The sequence below is a fragment of the Canis lupus genome, chromosome 24 (genome assembly GCF_048164855.1).
Source record: "Canis lupus baileyi chromosome 24, mCanLup2.hap1, whole genome shotgun sequence".
Lineage (NCBI taxonomy): Eukaryota > Metazoa > Chordata > Mammalia > Carnivora > Canidae > Canis > Canis lupus.
Window position 1 is genome coordinate 18,764,878 of NC_132861.1, and position 20,497 is coordinate 18,785,374.

General features: G+C 43.2%; 1 protein-coding gene across 1 annotated transcript in view; it reads left to right on the forward strand.

Moving 5' to 3' along the window:
• LATS2 (large tumor suppressor kinase 2) overlaps positions 1-20,497 on the forward strand; it is a 71,640-nt gene that overhangs the window by 396 nt on the left and 50,747 nt on the right. Inside the window, exon 2 of the mRNA XM_072795801.1 lies at positions 12,038-12,581. Within this exon, the coding sequence (XP_072651902.1) occupies positions 12,240-12,581 (342 nt within the window). The 5' untranslated portion in view covers positions 12,038-12,239. The remainder of the gene's footprint in view (positions 1-12,037; positions 12,582-20,497) is intronic.

Consider the following 20,497-nt stretch of genomic DNA (forward strand, 5'->3'; position numbering starts at 1 on the left):
GGCCGAGCGGGGGCCGTGGGGAGGCAGCGCCCGGCCGCCGGCGCTGCGCCGCTTTGTTGTGCGCCGGGCTCCCGGCGGGGCTGGGGCGGCCCGAGAGGCCGTCCGCGCCGGGGGCACCGCTGCGACGGCCCGGGCTGCTCCCCGCGACCGGGGCCGGGCGCCTGCCTGCTGGCGGCCCCGGAGCACCGGGGTCCGCGCCCGCTGCGCCGCCGTCCCCGGAGGCCGCGCCGTCGGCCCGCCCGCGGGCTGTGCTGTGCGGTCGTCCCCTCGCACCCCGTGCGGTGGTCCCCCCGGGCCGGGCCGGGCCAGGCCGCGCCGCGCCGCCGTCCGCCGCGCCCCCCGCCCCGACGGCGCCGCCCGCAGAGCCGCAGCGTTGCCCACCCGCGTCGACCCCTGCAGGTTCGCGTCCCCGGTCCTCGCGGGTCGCGGCCGGGAGAGCGGCGGCCGTTGCGTAACACGCTCCCCGTGCGCCCCAGTTCACCGACTTTGCGGAGCTCCTCTTTTCTGATGCAACCTCACGTGCGCTCGGGTCCCCGCCGGACCCCGGACTGCCCGTCACTGCTCCGCATCCTGCCCTCGGAACTCGAGGACGGGCGTCTCTCGGGGTGAAGTCCCGCTGGCGGGGTTGGGCGGCGGCGCCAGCCCGGAGCGAGCCTGCCGTCCGCTGGACGCGAGCCCCCGGTGCCCCGGAGGCGGGGAAAGGTGGACAGACCCCTGCGGGCCGGCGAAGCTCCCGGGAGGCCGCGGCCCGTGTCCGGCGCTGCAGGCAGCACGTGCTGACCCCTTCCAGGGACAAGTATTTTGTTTTCTTGCAGTCATAACCGTGGAAGTATACTTTCTTTATTTGTAGATTGATAAAGACAAATCCTAAACGGGCACTTTGACATTTTCACAGCTATGTAGGATATAAGTGACGGTGCTCTAAAAATAATAGTAATGTAGCCTTTGAAAAATCGCGCAACGGTACTCAAGCCAGAGACTGTCCATTCGGCCGATAAAAATTCGGTGGCCAAACAGCTCTCTCCCCAAAGTATTCGGCAAATATGTTAACGTTTTTAAAGGGAAGTTGGCCCACGTTTTACTAAGAAACTTAAATGGACTAAAATTTGAATGTAAAGTCACAAAACGTGTGTTGTCTTTGTACAGGTGTCCTGTTTAAACTTTAAATTAGTAGATGAGGGGCCTTCCTTTAATAACGGAGAAAAGCAATTCGTGGCTTATTATTAGGAAATTTGTACTTAGTAGGTCTTGTTCCATATCGTTGACTCTCAGCGTAAATCCCTTCCATGGTGGATCACGATTTCCGAGTGCTAAATCAAGAGACTAAGCCGCCTTGTATCTTTTACTTTTTTTTCTTTAGCAGCTGTTGTAATAAGGTAGTAACAGAACAATCTTCCAGGAGAAGAATGCAGAGACTGTTTAAGAAAGTCTGTTTTAAATTATAATTAACAAGACACTATGTTATTCAGCGTCTCATAAAATTTGGTCTCATTATCCAGATATATAGTACACTGTTTAATGAGTACACCAGTATTCCTTTGATATTAAAATTGCTAAACATTTAATAAATCTCAAAATGTCAAGTAATTTAAAATGGTATCTGAGCAGAAGACATCATGCAAAAGTACTAAGGTGAATTACTAGAATCATGGAATTTTAGAACTGGAAAGGATTCCCTCCATCTTGTTGGAAATAGTTTTGACCTAAGTGTAAATTGGAACTGTACATATTTCTCTCCTTAGCAAATCACAGGGTTGATGGGAGGGACTTTCCTTTGGTGGGAGGGGAATGTTTTTACAATAAGGTGCCTTGTTATTTTAAATGCTGTGTTGTAAATAGCCAGCCCTAGGCTTCTAAATCCCACTGTGTGTGGGGGGGTGGGGGGTGGGGGGGGGCAGGTGGTGAAGCTGATAAATTCACCATAAACACATAGGAAAGATTTGGGAAAGCTTTTGGAGGGGGCTGGGTGTTCTGCTTTGTATTAGATAAACCAGACCAACTCTGTTTTTCAAAGGTTGCTTTTATATTTTATTTCATAGTTATGATATGAAATTTCTAAGCAATATTCCCTACTGACTTTTTAAAAAATGGCTTGAAATACAGAAGATAACTCCGTGCATTTACTTTGTCTGGACTGTAAATCTGCTTTAAAAAGGAGCACCATATCCTGATCAGCAGAATGAAGGGCTTGGGCTTGATAATCCTGAAAGTGACTGATTTCCAGCTCAAAAAATTCTCTGAATCTCCTTCCTTTTTACAAAAGCCTATTGCTTAATAATTTCTCTGGACAGAACTGGGCCTCTGTGGCACAAGTCCAGGTGTCGCCATTCCCATTATACATACGGTGGGTGGATGATTCTGTGTGAACCAGGGCTTTATTACACAGAGCATCTGTGAATGGCTCCTGGTGTTTGAAGATAGCCCTGCTTGGACTACCAGTTTCACTAAGTCCAGCTATTCTCTCAGTATTTTTAAAGCTGATGTTATTTGATTTATAGTTTCATTTTAGAAGTCGTATTCAAACAAAGTAGTGTTGGAAATAAAGATAATGGTTGTGATACTGAAATTAGGACAGAAATTTGACATTACTTAATGTTTATCATTCACTATTGTGAAAACCTTATGTTGCTTACCATGTAGGCATGTCAACCTAATTGTGACAAAGGATTTCTTAATTGAATACTTTTTGTTCATGTACTAATATTTGACATTCATAAGAATTTTTCTGGAGGACAAGTGAAAAATCTCTTATTTTGTAGCACTGGTTTATATTTGTTAACTAATCATTGTTCTATTGTGTAGCTCGTAGATTCTGTAACCTCTAAATTAGCAAGGACGGTTACGAATTTTAAGTTGGCTTTTGAATGGCTAGGTCTCTGGAGGTATTGGCCTCCCTGCCTCCAAGCAGTTTTCCTGATTAGGAATGCTAAGGACCAGAGAGTTCCATTACTAATTAACATTATCTTACCTCACTCTTGTGTTTTCCTGAAGTGTACCCAGACAGTACCTGCCCCCTCCCCAACATTATCTGCCTATTCATCTTTCTCTTCTATGTTTGAGCCTTTTCACAGGAAGTTCCAGACTCTAAGAATAGCCTCACACTTCCTTCATCAAATCATAGCCTTTTAGACTTTCCAGTTCTGGTGAAACAATCCTTTCTCTAGTAGATTTTCTCCAAATAGGCAAGTGTATCGGGATTCTTTGGATGGTCCACACTATTACCTCTGTCCATAGCAGCGACTCTTTCTTTAATGGGACTCTCTAACGGGACTAGGATTAGTCTCTAGGGATCAAGGACTCCCTAAGTGGTGTATGTCTGAAATTTGGAGGGGAAGGAAGCAGGGCTTTCTCAGAGATCGAAAAGCCTTACTAGGGTATGGAGTTGAAGATAAGGAGACCCATCCTGTACGGTTGCTTGCTGTTAGGAATGCTGCAAGTAATGGATGCTAACTTTGTCTACAGCCTGATCATTCCTTGTGGTCATCTTGAGTACAAACTTCTGTAGCTCCATTTTTTTATGCCATTGTTCATAATGCATACATACATCATACATGTACCATAGATAACAGGTACAGAGCCAACAGAGAAGGTGATGGTTTGTTTTTCCTCCAGATTGTAAGCTTATTTAGAGGGAAGACCCTGTTCTACCTCATAACATCCAGTGGAGTATCTGGCATACATATGGTGCTTCTGAATCCACTACAGCCTTGTGATTGCACTATTTATTGGAGTTTTCTTGGATCCCCAGAGGAGTGTAATCATTGATTTCTTCAAAGACCCTCATTATGAGGGATAGCCACTGTTGTCTGGTTTCCTGGCCTGAACAATACTGGAGAGGTGCATCAGCATGGTAGTCTGTGATTCTTACATTCAGCATCTGGCTGGAGCCTGACCCATCTGCCTGATTTAGTTTCAACTTTGCTAGTTAATTATAGTAAAAGAATATGATTTAAATAATTCGAGTTTTAGGTCCAAGAAATACTGATTTTAAAAATGCCAGTGTTTGTCGTTAGTGTGGGTCTTGAGATACATGGGTTTGGTTGATTCTTTGGTTGGTGCTTGATGTGTGTTTAGCATCCATCCTTGATGTGGGTTCATGAAGCACTAACAAAAATTAGAATGAAAGTTCATGAACATTTGATAGCACTTTCCAGGATTGGAATTGGTCTTGATAGGGCCAAATTAAGGGATACTTCAAATAGAGTTCTCACATTTTTACATGAGCCACCTATACTAAGTAGTTGTCTCAGCTCCAGGTTTGAAAATGAGGTGTTTTTGAGTTGTTAAATTCTGGCATCTGACAGATTCTTTTAAAGTATATTTAAATTGATTGATGATGCCAAACAAATTTCCAAAATTAGATTTACTTTGTGTGATACCTCTTTTTTTAAATCCACATTCATGAGGCCTTAAGGTCATATTTAGAAAATTCTTGATGAATGAACTTACTGAAATGATATAGTAGGGTGTCAGAGTAGCTCATTTCCAGCTACAATCTTTGGTGAGTATTCTCGTGAAGAATTCTTTCATAAGATCATAATTTGGCCATGAAGTCAACTGTCTTCAAACTAAAATCTAAAATACAAGGTCTCAAGCTGAAAAAATACATTTCATTCTTTATGGGATTGAAGGAAAGTTTCATGCTTTCCAGATTGTTCAGGCAGGAACACAGTTTACCCAGCGGTGCTATTTTACATATTCACTTTCACATATTACATATTCACATTCACAGAGACAGGGCAGTACATGTGGTAGTCCTAGGACCGCTGCTTTCTGTAAGACAATGGTGGGAGATGGAAAGAACATGACAAGAGTGTGTGGTGACCTCCTACTCCCACCACATGGAGGAACTTTTCCCAGGGGGTGTGTTTATGGGGTGACAATCATTCTTTCAACTTCTCTGTATGCTTGAAAATTTCTATAATAAAATGTTGTGGGGGAAACAGAAAAGAAAGCAAGGCCTCTGATCCAGATTCTGGTTAAGGGCTCATCCCCTTGGCATTTCTTGGCTAATGCATAAATACACCTGTGCTGGCTGGCTTTGTAACTGGAATGTTTGTGGGACACATGAGTGGTTACAACTCCCGGTATCTGATGAGCGCAGCTCTTTGGAAGCTGCTCCCTGCTGTGTGTTTCAGCCTCCTGGTGGTAGGGGTGACTGTGTGCTTGGGAGGGCATAGGTGGCACCCGGCAGGTTAGACTCCACTCTGTGAGGGGACTTTGCCTTACTGGCAGCACCCTGTCCCAAGGTTCGGTCTCTGCATGTGTAACTGTTTAGAAAGGGAACAATTCTTCAAATGCTAGTTAGCTAAATGTTAATAGATGATTTTTCCCCCATTTTTCCCCCCATTTTTATATGAGTGTAAAATGTATGTAATACTTATCATTTTATCCATTCATAAGTGTATAATTCAGTTGCATTAAGTACATTCACATTGTTACTGCTGTCATCACTACAGTCTATACCCAAAGATTTTTCATCATCCAAAAAGAAACTGTTTGCACTAAATAATAGCTCCCGGTGCCCCTGGGCCCTCGTCATCTCCATTCTGCTTTGTCTCTCTCAGGTTGCCTATTCTGGGCTCCTCATGTAAGCAGAATCATGTAGTATTTGTCCTTTTGTGTCTGGCTTATTTCACTTAGTATAACATTTCCAAGGTCTATCCATGTTGTAGCCTATGTACAGTTTCATTCCTTTTTCTGGCTGAATAATATACCGTAGTTATAAAACTTTATATAATAGTCATGTGTGAACTTCATGTGAGAACATTTTATCTGGGCCTACATCTTACACTTCAGAGAAAGAGCGCTGCTGTTTACTGAGGGTCTTTCATGTGCTCAGCCTAGTGCCAAGAGTACTTCTGCACTGCCTTTAGATCTCCAGCAGGTTTTGTCACCAGCTTAGAATGGAGGGGATGGCCCCCGAGTGGCAGGTGGCTGCATGTATTCAATCAACAGGTGCTTCTTGGGCCTGTGTGCATGTACATGCCAGGCAGTGGGTGCAGGTCCTCCCGCCCCCACGGAGCTTACAGTTAAGGTGATTGAAGTGGGCACGTCAGTCATTCATCGTACACTGTGATGAGGCTGTGAGTGAACACCACAGTCTTTGAGGTTGGGTGGGTGGGGAAGTCCTTCTGTGGAGGGAGTTTTTATTTTTATTTTTTAAAATTTTATTTATTTATGAGAGACACACACACACATAGAGAGAGAGAGGCACAGAGCAGAGGGAGAACTAGGCTCCATGCAGGGAGCCCGATGTGGGACTCTATCCCAGGTCCCCAGGACCATGCCCTGGGCTGAAGGCGGTTCTAAACCGCTGAGCCACCCGGGCTACCCTGGAGGGAGTTTTTAAACTGAGAATTCGAGCAGGCATAAGTGAACCAGGCTGAGAGTAGTATTTGTTCCTAGCAGAGAGAATGGTCTTGTTAAGTTCCAGAGGTAAGGAAGGATTTGTTGCTTTTAACATGTCTCTGGTCATCCAGATGGAACCTGATCCTGGCTGGTTGGGAAGCAGTCAGCTTCTGGAAGCTCCGGTACTGCTCAGAACTGACCATCCTAGGCCCTGCTGCAGGCACATGTTTCAGACATCAAGTCTGATGACTTAAGTTTTTCCCTCTTCATGCTTTTCTTCTTTAAAAAAGAAAATACTTTAACTTTTCAAGTGTACTTATCAAATAGTCATTCAAAGAGGAGTCACTTGGAATAAGCATGAAATACCCACATTTCTACATTCAGTTTGGAACCTTTCCCACCAGCCAATCTGACCTTTACCCTGGTCATGTCTCTTGACTTGAATAAAGCCTTTTCTGTCTGATTCTGAGTCCTGAACTTATTAGTAATTCTAATAATTAGCCAGTGTGTTGTGCATTACAGATGAGAGTGATCTCACATGCAGTTCACCTGTGATCTTCAGAGCAGCCCTGTCAGGTAGACAGAGAAAGGCTTGTTACCTAGCAGGAAATTGAAGCTCTGAGAGGTGAAGTGCTTGCCCAGATCACATGGAGCTCAGTGCCAGAGCTGGGGGTGGAAGCCAGGCTTCTCACCACCAGTTGCTTTTTCCTTTGCACCGAAATGGCCATATTCCGAATGCCTCCCCCAGACATGTCTGTCCTTACCTCCTGAGAACTGCCCTCTTCCATCCCTACCAAGGCGTCTTTCTTGATGCTCATTGTCCAAGTGGTTGTCCTGGCTCAGAGAATGGGACTATCATCAGCTCTGGTCTCTAAACCAGAAACTTGGCCTCCCCTTTCCAACCAGTCCTCTAGTGAATATCACCAACCCTATGGGTTCTATTTCTTAAGCTATTGAATCTACCCATTTTTCTTTGTTCTCCAGCTATTCTTCTATTTCAGATCCCCATAATTCTTTGGGTAAACTTTTATTGTTACATTATCTAAGTAATTGATTTTCTTGTTTGTCTCCCATCTTAAACTGTGAACTCCTTAAAGTCAGAGGCTGGTCATTATTTTCTGCTTCCCTGAGACCTAGTAAGAGGGTCACCTTGTATGGGTGTATGGGCCTTACATGTAAAAGGGCATACCTCACATCATACAAATGCTCACTTATATGAGGGCATGTGTAGCCTATTTGGAGACTCTGGACCACTCATGGAATACCTGTACAACAGTAGAGAATCATCTCCTGAGATAAAGCCACATGGTGTGCATGTTATGCACATATTCTGGAGAGTATACATGATCACTCCACCGTCACCTGCCTCAGAAGTCCAGTTCCAACTCTCCTCATAATTCAGACTTTACCTGTCCCCCTTCACCTGGGGTATGTGTGGTAGACTGTGGCATCAGTCTATTTAGGAGTGGGCCAGGCCACTGCCTGCAGAGCTCTGGAAGCTCCCCAGGCAGGAGTTGCTCATGTTGTACAATAACATAGTAACAATTTACTTGAGGAAGGGGTACATTTTTATAATCCCAGAGAGGTACTACATGAACCACTAGGGCTCTGCCAATAACTACACAGAAAATATTTGATGTGGTGGTAGAAGCAGTATCTTAGAGCAGACGACTCACTCTTCAGCTCCTCATAGCTCTGGGGCTGGAGCCATAAGGCAGCAGCAGTTTGCAAAAGCCCCAGACTGGGAATAACCCAGATGTCCTTTGGTGGCAGAATGGATAAACAATTATGTTCGTACAGTAGAATATTACTCAGCAGTGAAAAATGGCAAAAACTCTTGCTGCATACTGCTGTATGAATAACCAAACAGGGATCCCTGGGTGGCGCAGCGGTTTGGCGCCTGCCTTTGGCCCAGGGCGCGATCCTGGAGACCCGGGATCGAATCCCACATCGGGCTCCCGGTGCATGGAGCCTGCTTCTCCCTCTGCCTGTGTCTCTGCCTCTCTCTCTCTCTCTCTCTGTGACTATCATAAATAAATAAAAAAAAAAAAAATTAAGAATAACCAAACATTTTGGTGTCAACCAAAATCAGCCAGACATGTAAGGTACAGACTATGGATACAGGTAATTCCATGGATATAAAGTTCAAAAACTGGTCAAACTAATCCTTGGTGTTAGAAATAGTGAAGGCGGTTCCCCTTGGGGCATTGACCTGTGGGGGCCGAGGGCTTCTGTGTTGTAATGATACACTCCTTGATCCAGATGCTATTTATAAGGGTGTGTGCTTTGTGAATATTCATTGATCTTATGATTTGTGCACCTTAAGAAATATATGTTAAATAAAAACATTCCCAACCCCCACCAAAAAAAGACTTCTTCACTAGATTTTAGCAACTTTACGTTTTTAGAGTGAATTCAGAGGGCTTTCATCAACCAACCAGGGCCTCTTTCACCTGTGCCTGGCTCCCCTTCTCTCTGCTGATGTAGCCCCTCCCCCATCTTGGGTTGGGCATTCTCACAGCTTTTTTTCTTCATGTGGACCATCTCTTGTGGCCCTTGCCCTTTTCTTAGTGGAGTATGAAGCAGCTCTGTACTTTCTTTTCAGTCTGTTGATGTCATTTGAGGGTAAAATGAGGCTAACCCTAGACTGCCTCTAGGGTTAGGGAGGGATAGGAGTTCTCCACTCACTTACCTAACTGCTGAGCAGACAAGTCACTAGCTAGGTAAATGTCCCGCCTACTGGTAGTTCCCATCCATGTCTTTAAGCCCAAATGTCTGGCCAAGGTGTAACTAGCTCCTGAAACCCCCTCTCCCTCCCTGGGATTACTGCACCTCATCCAGGCTTTCTTCATCTACCTGGTGTGTTGCAGTTGTCCCTTCCAGTCCACCTTCCAGTTGGGCTCCAGACCTCTTTAAACAGCACTTTTGGACATATCGCTCCTTGGCTTACGCAGACAGTGACTTGCCACCATCTCCAAGGAGTCCAGACAATTAAAATGGCTTTGAAGGTCCTTCCTGGTGGAGCCCTGTGCACCTGCACAGCCTCATCCCTCCATAACTGTCCAGGAAGAGCCTTTACGACACAGATGTAAATGTGACGGGTGGGGCCTGTCCCTCTGCTCCTTTGCATATGCTGGTCCCTTTGGCTGGAATTCCATTGTTCCCTACACTCAGATTCAGTTATCTCTACTTCAGAGCTTTTTCTGGCTTTCTCCTTTCTTCTCCCATTTGTTAGGTGACTTTTCCCCCTCCTTTCAGGCATCTCTTTTCCTTTGAAGCTGTTTTTTTGGCTACCTCACCTTTACCTTGCTGAAGGTGGGATTTTGTTCTTGTTTGTACTAGCAGTCCCTGAGACTTAGTAGGCTTTTGATGAATGTTCGCAAGGTGGATAGGTGGGTGGATGGGGCGTAGGTGAGTAGATGGTACAGGAAGGTAGAGGAAGGGTGAAGACATTTTGACAGTAAAGAAACCCTCCCTGATTATTTATTGTGAAGGGAGTATGATTTATGTCTTGTGTATTTCAAAAAAAAGGAAAAAAAGACCCCAAAGATTGGAAACAAAGTGATGTTTGAGAGAGACTCCTGCCTGTTCTCAGACATAGCGAATCACTCAGGATTCTCCCTACGTGCTTGGCAGCTCCTTGAGAATCTCTATTTTTGCTGGAATGGGAATTCATGGTTTTAGAGAGTTAGGTATTTCAAAACAGATGCTTAGACCACGAAGTCACTGAAAATGAGTGTGGTTGCAATATGCCCCGTTTTACACCAATTAAGCAGAGCTCTGGGCTTCTGGCCTCCTGCCAATACTCTGGTCCAGGCCCCAGGGAAATCTCAGCAGTTCTTGGATCTAATTGTTCACTGTCTGCATAGTCTTAAAACAGTCATTTCGGTGACTTTACTATGTTAGATATTGTGTATTGAAGTATGGATTTCATGTTGAAAAAGGTATTTAGTCTGCCTCAGATTCATCGAGAAAGAGATAGCTAGAACCTTTTAAGAAAAGAATCTTCCCACCTCTAAGAAAAAAATAGTAATTTTAATGTAATTTCTTCAGGTTTACGGGCATATATGTATGGTTATGAAAAGATCTACATAAGTAAATTCACATAGAACGCTTAGAGCCTGGCACATAGTAGATACTGGGTAAAAAAAAAAAAAATTTTTTTTTCTACATGGCAAAGCCTGTGAAGCCAACTTCCATCTTATAGTTCTACAATTCCTTACTGAGAAAATCCAGATCTCTCTGCCCCCCTCCTTTTAAAGACTGTTTTTTTTTTTAATCAGTTTTTCTTTGTTCATTAAAATGCAAAAGGACTTATCCTTTGCAGTTTGCTCATTGAGTTCTGTGGATTAAAAGGAGTGAAATGAGTGAGGGCAGAAGAGGAGGGAACAGGTAGAAGGGGCCACCACAGCTTCAATTATGAACTCAGAGACTGTGTAGGCCTTTGCTTTTGCCACTGGTGGGCATCTGTGCTCCGGTGATGATAGCTAATTACACAAGTAATAATAACAGGAGTAGTTGAAACATGGTTTACCAAAGATGTGATATGTTCCAAGTGCTACTGAACCAGTTACTTGCATGGTCTTATTCGGTGCTCACTACTGCCCTCTTACCAAGTGTTGTCATCTGTTTCACCCAGGGAGGGTGAGGGAAGTTAAATGACTTGTCCAAGGTCACCCAGTCACCTAGTGACTGGAGCTGGATCCTGCTTCCAGTAGAGCTGGCCGCTAAGGGCAGTATCAGATTGGGCTTCATTTTGTTTTCTGAATGCAAGAACAACAGAGTAGTTAGTGAATTAGGCCTCAGGTAGGATTAATTCACTATCAGAAAATGGCTTTGTGATATCTAGTTCTATGTGTAGAAGCCATTTCCATGCTGAAGTAGTAGGTGATCTATATGAATAACTTTTATCGGTATAGCCACTCATCAGTACTGAAAGAAATCACCCACATGCTTTTACCAGTCCCCTTCCATGTAAGTATCAGTTTCTGCCAGAAAGGTATTTAGGTCACAATGCTGATAAGAACTTGACCACTTTATTAAAAAAAAACAAGAGAGTAGTTACCTCCAGAGTCTCAGTAACACATTGTGTTAGAACTGCTTTAAGTTGCAAGATAGGACACCTTTAATGTGACAAGTTTTGTAGTATCTTCCAGGAAGTTTGGGAGGGCTTTATAAGGAAAAATTTCCAAATTTTTGGAAGACACAGGTTCAGGTGGGGGGAAAGGTCAGTAAAACCACGAAGAGACAAAGGTATGGGCCCTGAGCTGAGTGGTAATTAGGGGCGAGCCAGAAATCCAAGACTTCATGTAGAAACTTTAACCCTAAATACTCAGGTTTGAATTTCAAAATGAAATTCTATTATAATGAAGTATTATAAGTGAGCTATCAATTGTTAATACTACTTACTGTTCTTGCCTGAGTTACATATTTCTAAGTCAGTATGAGCTTGTGGAGATTTACTTTATTGCAGATTACATATTACAGGAAACATCTTGGGACAGCCCTAGATGTCATGTGTGCCAACCAGTGTTGAACAGTATTTTTATAATTTCTGAGAGGTGTTGTGTTCTTTCTTAATCCTTCCTAGTGGAATATTTTCAAGATCATTGTCCATTTCTGAAAAGTATTGTTAACAGTTTGTGCAAATCACAAATGAATATGTTCTTTCCATTTTCTTTTTCAGATGGTGATGATCTTCAAAATGAAGACTCTGGAAAATTTTGGGTTCTCTATAGGAACTACAAAAATTGAAGGAAAGAAAATTTTCAAAAGGAAATTGTTTTGAAAGTATGTTTACAACTAACTGATACTGTTGACAGTTTTTTTTTAAATAATAAAACACTTTAAGAAGATTGTATTTATGGTAAAAGGAAACTGGACTAACAATGAGGCCAAAGACTTTTCCTGCTACGACTTATTCTGGAAATAGCCGTCAGCGACTGCAGGAGATTCGAGAGGGCTTAAAGCAGCCGTCCAAGTCTTCTGCTCAGGGGCTGCCCGTGGGACCAAACAGTGATGCTTCCCTGGCCACCAAGGTCCTGGGGGGCAAGGATGCTGCCAGGCAGCAACAGCAGATGAGAGCTACTCCAAAGTTTGGACCTTATCAGAAAGCTTTGAGAGAAATCAGATACTCCCTGTTGCCTTTTGCTAATGAATCCGGCACTTCCGCAGCTGCAGAAGTAAACCGACAGATGCTGCAGGAACTGGTGAATGCGGGATGTGACCAGGTGGGTGTAACTTCCCTGAGGCTCCTGCGGTGGCAGTTACAGTAAGTAGTCCGTCCAGCACAGTTGAGACAGCCAAAGAGCCCGTGGTTGCCACTTGAAGGCTCTGAATTGCTTACAAAGAGAAGTGTGTATAGGCCAAAACCTGAGACCCTTCCAGTGTGCCATTGCATGGTTTTCCACCTTCTCTCCAGAACTGACTTCTTGGTTGCTTTTCCTTTTCAGGCCAGACCTGGACATTTCTGAACTCTAGTGAAATTGTACCTGTGTATTTTCTGTCCTGTCCTTGTGAAGTTGAGAAGGGCTTTCACACTTAGCCCTGTCTTTGAGATTGATTTGGGCTTACTCTGAGCTGTCATGGGGAAGGTACTGGCTTCCTTGTTTTTGGTTTGTGCATTTTTTTGATTTAGCTAACATTGATTAACATGAATTCGCTCTTCTTAGACTCTGTTTTCTCCTATTTTAAAAAATGGTATGTATACTGTTATAGGAGACACAACTCTGTTAAGGAAATGATCAAGCTTGAGAAGTCATCAAAATGGTGACAACATAGTCTGACTTCTCAGTTGCTTAAGAATAAGGGACACATTAATGGAGGTGGCACCAATAATATCTAAATAAACAACTTGTAGCTCTATATTTATGATCCTGTGGCGATTCGCATAGCCACGTAAAACACAGGTTGAGAGGCTGGACCATGTAAAAGGGAATTAGTGTTCAACCCGGTAAAAATGTATTTAGTAAAATGTAACTGGTAAAAATGTAATTGCCTTATAAAAGGACTTCTGAAAGCTAATGCTTTGTTATACATCTGTCATCTTAAAAGTCACAGTTTCATGAAAATGGAAATCAGCTAGGTATTTTTTGCTGCCTTGGAAAACTAGTAAGATTTCATGCTCAAAGCAACATCAAGATGGCTTGAGCACTTGTACTTTCTTAGAAATAACCTAATTACCTACTCCTGGCCTCACAGTCACAGGAAAAGCCTAACAATGCCCTCTTTTATTTCCAAAAGCCATATCAACCTTCTTGTTGTAGTTGATTACCACAGAATTTAACTAGAGAATTTATATTTCTCAGATGATATGTCTGTGAAACTAATCGTGCTATTTTGTAGGGCATTTCCTTGACACTTTAGGATATACTAGGATTAACTTGTGTGAAGAAGCATTGTTATGTTGAGTTGCTTTTATAAAGCACAGGATCATGAATAATGTGGTGCAGAGTGTTTTAGCAGTGGAAGCTGACAGCAAAGGCATGACCTCTCTCATTGTGAAAATATGAAGTTAAATACGCTGCCAAGTGCTATCCCCTGACAAACAGAACTTGATGGTTTTGAAAGTAAGAAGGAGCAGTCCTGGGGAAATACTAGAGTAAGATTGCAGATACTTGAAAACCAACAGCAAAGCCTAAAATCTTCTATAAATCACTTGCAAACAAAAGAGGTAATCAGAGCAGGGCATTCTTTGCAGTTGTGATAAAAAGAAACGAGTGAAGCAAATAATCCAAAATACAGGTGGAAACTCATTGTGGCAAAATCCATTAGCGATAATTACAGTGCAAGAAATAATGAAGCCATTGCTGTATCCAAGACGGTAAAATACAAATAGAGTAAAATTAAGGATCATGACACCAATGATCTTCCCATGAACATTTAATTTATGCTAATTGCTAGCAGAAAGGTCTCCATTTGTCTTATTTAATGCCCCTGAAATAATTCAATCACTTTGGTGTATATAGTGTTACTTGATAAAGTAAAACAGCTCTGCCCTCGCCCTTACCCTCCGATTTGGACTGTTTTTGGTCTGTATACAGGGTACATTTGCTTTCAGAGAATCCTGGTCAGAACCCCATTATGAGAATCCAAATAATGTGAGCGCAAACCATCAACAGAACCTCTAGAGTTGTGTGTGTCCTCACTAAAGCAGATTATCAGATCCAATATGATAGGTATAGAGAGTAGCTAGTATTGCAGCTTTTCATTTTCCTTTGTCTTCTACTGTATTGCCTTTTAATTTAGGTTTAATTTTTTCTCTTGTACTTTGTTATTTTTAACCCTAATACTAATCAGAATGGCAGTGAACACGTTTTCTCAAGATCTTACTGGTGAAATACATTTCTTTCTTTTTTTTTTTTTTTAAAGATTTTATTTATTTATTCATAGAGTCAGAGAGAGAGAGAGAGAGGCAGAGACACAGGCAGAGGGAGAAGCAGGCATCATACAGAGAGCCCGATGTGGGACTCCATCCAGGGTCTCCAGGATCTTGCCCTGGGCTGTAGGCGGCGCTAAACCGCTGCGCTACCGGGGCTGCCCTGAAATACATTTCTATATGCACTATTTTATCCATCACATATGTATGTGCATACATTTTTTCCCATGTCATTTGACCTGAGATTTAATGAAAGTATTTACTTGAATATATGTTTTCTTTTAAACTTTTTATTAAAATAAAATTTATACGGGGCAGCCCGGGTGGCTCAGTGGTTTAGCGCCGCCTTCAGCCCAGAGTGTGAACCTGGAGACCCGGGATCCAGAGTCCCATGTCTGCCTGCGGCTCAGGGAGTGATCTGGGGTCTCAGGATCGAGTCCCACGTCGGGCTCCCTGCATGGAGCCTGCTTCTCCCTCTGCCTGTGTCTCTGCCTCTCTCTCTCTGTGTCTCTCATGAATAAATAAATTTTAAAAAATCTTTTTTAAAAAAATAAATAAAAATAAAATAAAATTTACATAAGAAAAATACATGATTCTCAAGGGTACAGCTTGGTGATTTTCGCCCAGTGAATGAATCACACCCATGTAACCAGTATTTGTGGGTATATATTTTTTTAAACTTTTTTTTTTTTTTTAAAGTATTCTCTATACCCAATGTGGGGCTTGAACTCATGACCTTGAGATCAAGAGTCACATGCCCTTTTGGCTGAGCCAGGCACCCCTGCCTGGGGTGTGTGTGTGTGTGTGTGTATTTTAAAGATTTATTTATTTATTGTGAGAGAGTGCCTGCATGGGTGTGGAGGGGAAGGGCAGAGGTTGAGGCAATCTCCTGCAGACTCCCACTGAGCATGAAGCCAACACAGGGCTCAGTCTCAGAGCCCTGAGGTCATTACCTGAGCCTAAACCAAGAGTTGGATGCTCAACTGACTGTGCCACACAGGTCCCCCTCCCACCACAGGATACATTTTTAATGTAAATTTCTAGGAAAAGTACAAGACTAAGTATTTTCTGTGTAATGATATAGTGTATATGTCAAATGATAGAGTGCCTAAAATGTTTTGCACATAGATTTCTAAAGACTTATAAAAAAATACTATAGAAAAAAAAAAGCCAGTAGGTTAATATTCCTTATGGAAGGGGCTGTTCTTTATATATAGATTAAAGGAATTGGGAAAATAAGTGTTTTGGTTATTAGTGTCATATTTTGTATCATGGATACTCTTCTTATTGGCATAGGTAATTTAAATTTAGCTTTTACTTTATCTTATAAAATTTAGTTTCACCTTTTCTTTTAATGGTTTCAAGTGATCATATTACTGGGTTTTCCCTCTTCCTGACAAAGTTTTAAAAACCACTAATTTGATTTTGCAGCATCGTTAATACATATAACATGTCTGCTTCTCAGAAGCATCTGACTTGTGTCTTCTCACTGAATTGCAGTGGGTTAACAGGTGTAAGGATGCTGTTGGGGCAGGTTCACTATACTCGGGCCTTCTCAGGGTGCATGGGATGGATGGATGGATGGATGGATGGATGGATGGATGGCATGGGGGCCTTATGATAGCAAGGATCCTATTCAGTAGTAGCTCCTGCACTCCTCAGAAATAGCTAAGCATTTTATCACCTAGAGGAAGACGTAGGTGCAAACTTCCTTTCAGATGTGAGTACCAGGAAACGTTTTTTGCTTCTCTTGAGCAATTAGCCTGTGCTCTTTCTCTGTGGACAACCCATATCCTGACCTTCGTGAGCCTCCCACATTGGGAGGCTGTGAGTGGTGCCAAGTCTGTGGCAGCTTTGAAGACTTTTTAGGGCTCTGGCTTGTCACAACCATATTCTTCCAGTCCTGAATATCTATGTTAGCATAATTTTCCTAATCCTGATTTAATCCAGTTTTTCCTCACTTTATTGTGAATGTCTGAATGACTTAAATCTTTAATGGAACGAGGATAGGAAGAAATGTAAACAAACAGATTGATGTATTACACCAAATTTGGCCTAAGAAAAAAGCTGCTGGTCAGGATGTATATTCAGAGACAGGCTTCCTGAGAATAATGGCCACAGCAACAAATAAATCTGAGGTAGTGTGGTTAATAGGAAAAGGGAGTGATTTAAAAAAAAATTTTTTTGTGTTCTCAGGCTGAAAAGTGCAAAAAAATCAAGTTTCTTTCTTTCTTTTTTTTTTTTTAAGGATTTTATTTATTTATTCGTGAGAGACACAGAAAGAGAGGCAGAGACACAGGCAGAGGGAAGAGAAGCAGGCTCCATGCAAGGAGCCCGATGTGGGACTCGATCCTAGGAATCCGGGACCATGCCCTGAGCCAAAGGCATACGCTCAACTGCTGAGCCACCCAGGCGTCCCAGAAAAATCAAGTTTTTTTTTTTTTTTTTTTTTTTTAAATCAAGTTTCTCAACCATTCTACTAGTTATTCATCAACCCACGTCCTTTTGCCAAAGGAAATATCACTGCAGAGGGGTGAGGCCTGCTGGGGCCTGTGCATCTCTCAGAGGAAGGACAGATACTGGTGTTGGCAGCAGCTTCCTGTGCCAAGGACCATTCCAACAAGCACTTGCACTGGTAGCCTCATTGAAACTGCACAGCAGGCATTTGAGATGGATTCCAGTCATTAGCCCAGTATTGCAGAGGAAATGATGGCTTGGGCGGTCAGGCAGGTGACTGTAACCCCCTCTGCCACCCCTCCCCCAGCTCTTACTGACCTTGTATCTTCAGTGAGGGTTGGTTAGACATAGTTGTTACACTTGACAGGAAAGACTTCAGTGCTCCTTTAATGTGGCCACGCAGACCTCTGTCTTTGGCTTGCAGTGTGTTTGCTGATGTATATACCTTGTCCTGGTAGGGGTTTTTTCTTCCCAACTTGGTCCTCTGCTCCCCTCATGCCCAGTGAGGACATCCATCCCCTCTCCTCTCACTTCCATGGGCCAGTGGCACATGCTCAGTGCTTCAGTCCCCCAGGTCCCCTGGCTATCAGGCCCCACCTGGCCCGACTCCTCCCCTGTGCATCTGCCCTGGGTGTGCGGTGCTGCCTCCTCCTGCTCACATCTCCACTTCACTTGTTCTGGGGACTTCTTCAACATACCATTCTGTTGGCTGGTAATGTTGGCATCCGCCTTCCCTAGCCTGGATTTGGGCACCTGTGAGGGTCCAACCCAGATTCTTACTGCAGGGTTGTAATTCTTCCACCTGGATTTGAACTGTTCCTGTTCAGACTTCCATAGTCTTGTATTTCCATAAGGCCCTGGATGCTTGATGCTTGATGCCTAGCCCTGTGAGGACAGGTGTTCATGCTGTGGTCTCACTCGCGTGTGGTGTGCAGGCCTCTGGGTGCTGCGTCTGGTGCATCCCGGGTGTGTGCAGGGCCATGGGTGTGGCTCACCCTCGATGTGCACTGTGGGTTTGCACACGCATTGTGCATGTGCCTGGAACACTGCCCAGACAGTTCCCTGTGCTGGTCAGTGCAGAAGCTATTGCTGATTTGTCAGCCATTGAGGCAAACACCTCGGCGGGGGTTTGGGGGGGAGAACTAATCCTGCCTAGGGATTGGTTCTGTGTAATGTAGGTATTTTGCTAATGAAAAAAGGTAGAGGGACACCTGGGTGGCTCAGGGGTTAAGCATCTGCCTTTGGCTCAGGTCCTGATCCTGGGGTCCTGAGATCAAGTCCCACATCAGGCTCCCTGCAGGGAGCCTGCTTCTCCCTCTGCCTGTGTCTCTGCCTCTCTCTGTGTTTCAGGAATAAATAAAAAAAGTCTAAAAAAGAAAAAGTTTAGATAACATGTACATTTCCTCCTCCCTTCCTCTGGAAAGGGAAGGACTTTTCAGTATTACGGAGCACTGGGTACTGCCCTGAAATATTCGTAAGAGGAGAAGGAAAAAAGAAACACTTAAGTTTAGGAATGCCAGTAATGTAACAGGAAATTGTATTACAATGGCTTTTGGGTGTAGCAGTTCCTTGCCCCCCCCCCCCCCCCCCGTTTTTTTAGCCTTTCAAATTAAATCTGCCCTTGCCAAAAGATAAACTGTATACTTTGTTAAAGTAGGATATTTGACAAGATACAAGACACAAGCACATCATACCGACTCCCCCCACAGTGTTCCCCCTGGTTATTAGAAGAGTATGTGTTCATTGTGTAAGTTTGGAAAATCTAGAAAAGTATAAAAAGAAAATAAAAATTGCCTATAATTCTATCGGCTCAGATAGGACCACTTTGAACTTTTGGTATAAAAGCAGCCAAATTTTTTTGTAATGAAAGGAAATGAAGAAAAGTGAGGAGGGATGTGACAAGTGGAAAAAAACAGAATATGCAGTATGATCCCACTTCTTCCTTTACAAGAAATACATGTGTGTAGTATAGCCCTTCTCACTCTCCTTACCTAACGTCAAGGTCAGTCAGTGCTCTCCCAGAGTGTATCTTGCTCCCGTCTATGCACTTATGGGGCCTGCTCCCCCCACCTGCCAACCCTCCATCTTTGCTCGCTGACAACACTGCTCCTCCTGGCCCCTCTGCTCAGAGCTCTCTGGATGATCATTCTAAAATGGAAAAGATCCTGTCCTTTCCTTCTGGAAACCTTGCCACTGCACTTGGGATGAAGCTCCGGACCGGTAGGCAGGGCCCGCCCCACAGCCTCAGGCGGCTCCCCTTCTCCTGCACTTGGTGCTCCGGCCCTGCCAGCTTTACAGCCTTTCCCCGGACTTCTCAACACTGGCCCCTTCTTGCCTGAATAAAGCCTACTCCTTTTAGAAGGCTTGTCTTGCTGTCCTGGATTCAGAAAAGCATTTTCTGATGCCCTAGTTTGAACCAGATCCCTCTGTTTTATTCTCTCTCATTACAGAAGTTTCTTTTCATAGCATTTATCAGACTTTGTTACTGTTTAGTTGTGTATTTCGTGTAATATCCATTTCTCTCTTTAGATTTAAGCCCCGTTAGGCAATGGCTTTGTTCTGGTCCTCATTCTCAAGTACCTAAAACTGCAAACTCTAATAAGCATCGGATGTATAAGTAAAGGGAGAAACACTTTGTTATACAGATTTTCATTTTTTGTGCCTGTATTATATTCCATTGTTCAAACAGTAGTTCTGTAATTTATTATAAATAACTGGTGTTAAAAGGTAAACTGAAGCATATTAAAATTTTTTTAAGTTTATCTGAGCAAAAATGATTCCGATCAGTAGTGGCAAACCAGAAGTTAGGAGCGCTCCACTAATAGGTGTTCAGGGGACGACTTTCAGAAAGAAGAGGCAGAAGCAAAGTAAGAAAACTATTTGTTTACAGCAATGAAGTTACAATATTTGGGAAAGCCTAGGTTTAGGATTGGTTGTCCTTATCAGGCTTAGGTTTGGTATGTCAGCTTAGGCAGAAGGTCTTAGAATCACTTCAGTCTGATGGCTTCCTTATTTAATTAATTTAACACTGTGATGGACATTCTTCTACGTAAATCTTTGTAGATATCACTGATTTACTTAGACTAAATTTTAGAAATGGACTTACTAGGACAAATGAGAAGAGCAGTTTTTATTTTGCCAAGTTTCTCTCGAAAAAGTCTTATAAATTGCCTTTATATTTCCAACCCTGCCAGCAATGAATACTACCACAAAACAACACATCTGTTTGTCAGTTTAATAGTTTGTTCTCTATTCTTAATTGTGGCAGTAAGTATGTGGTCATAAAAAAGTGGTGACAGTTCTTCAATTTTA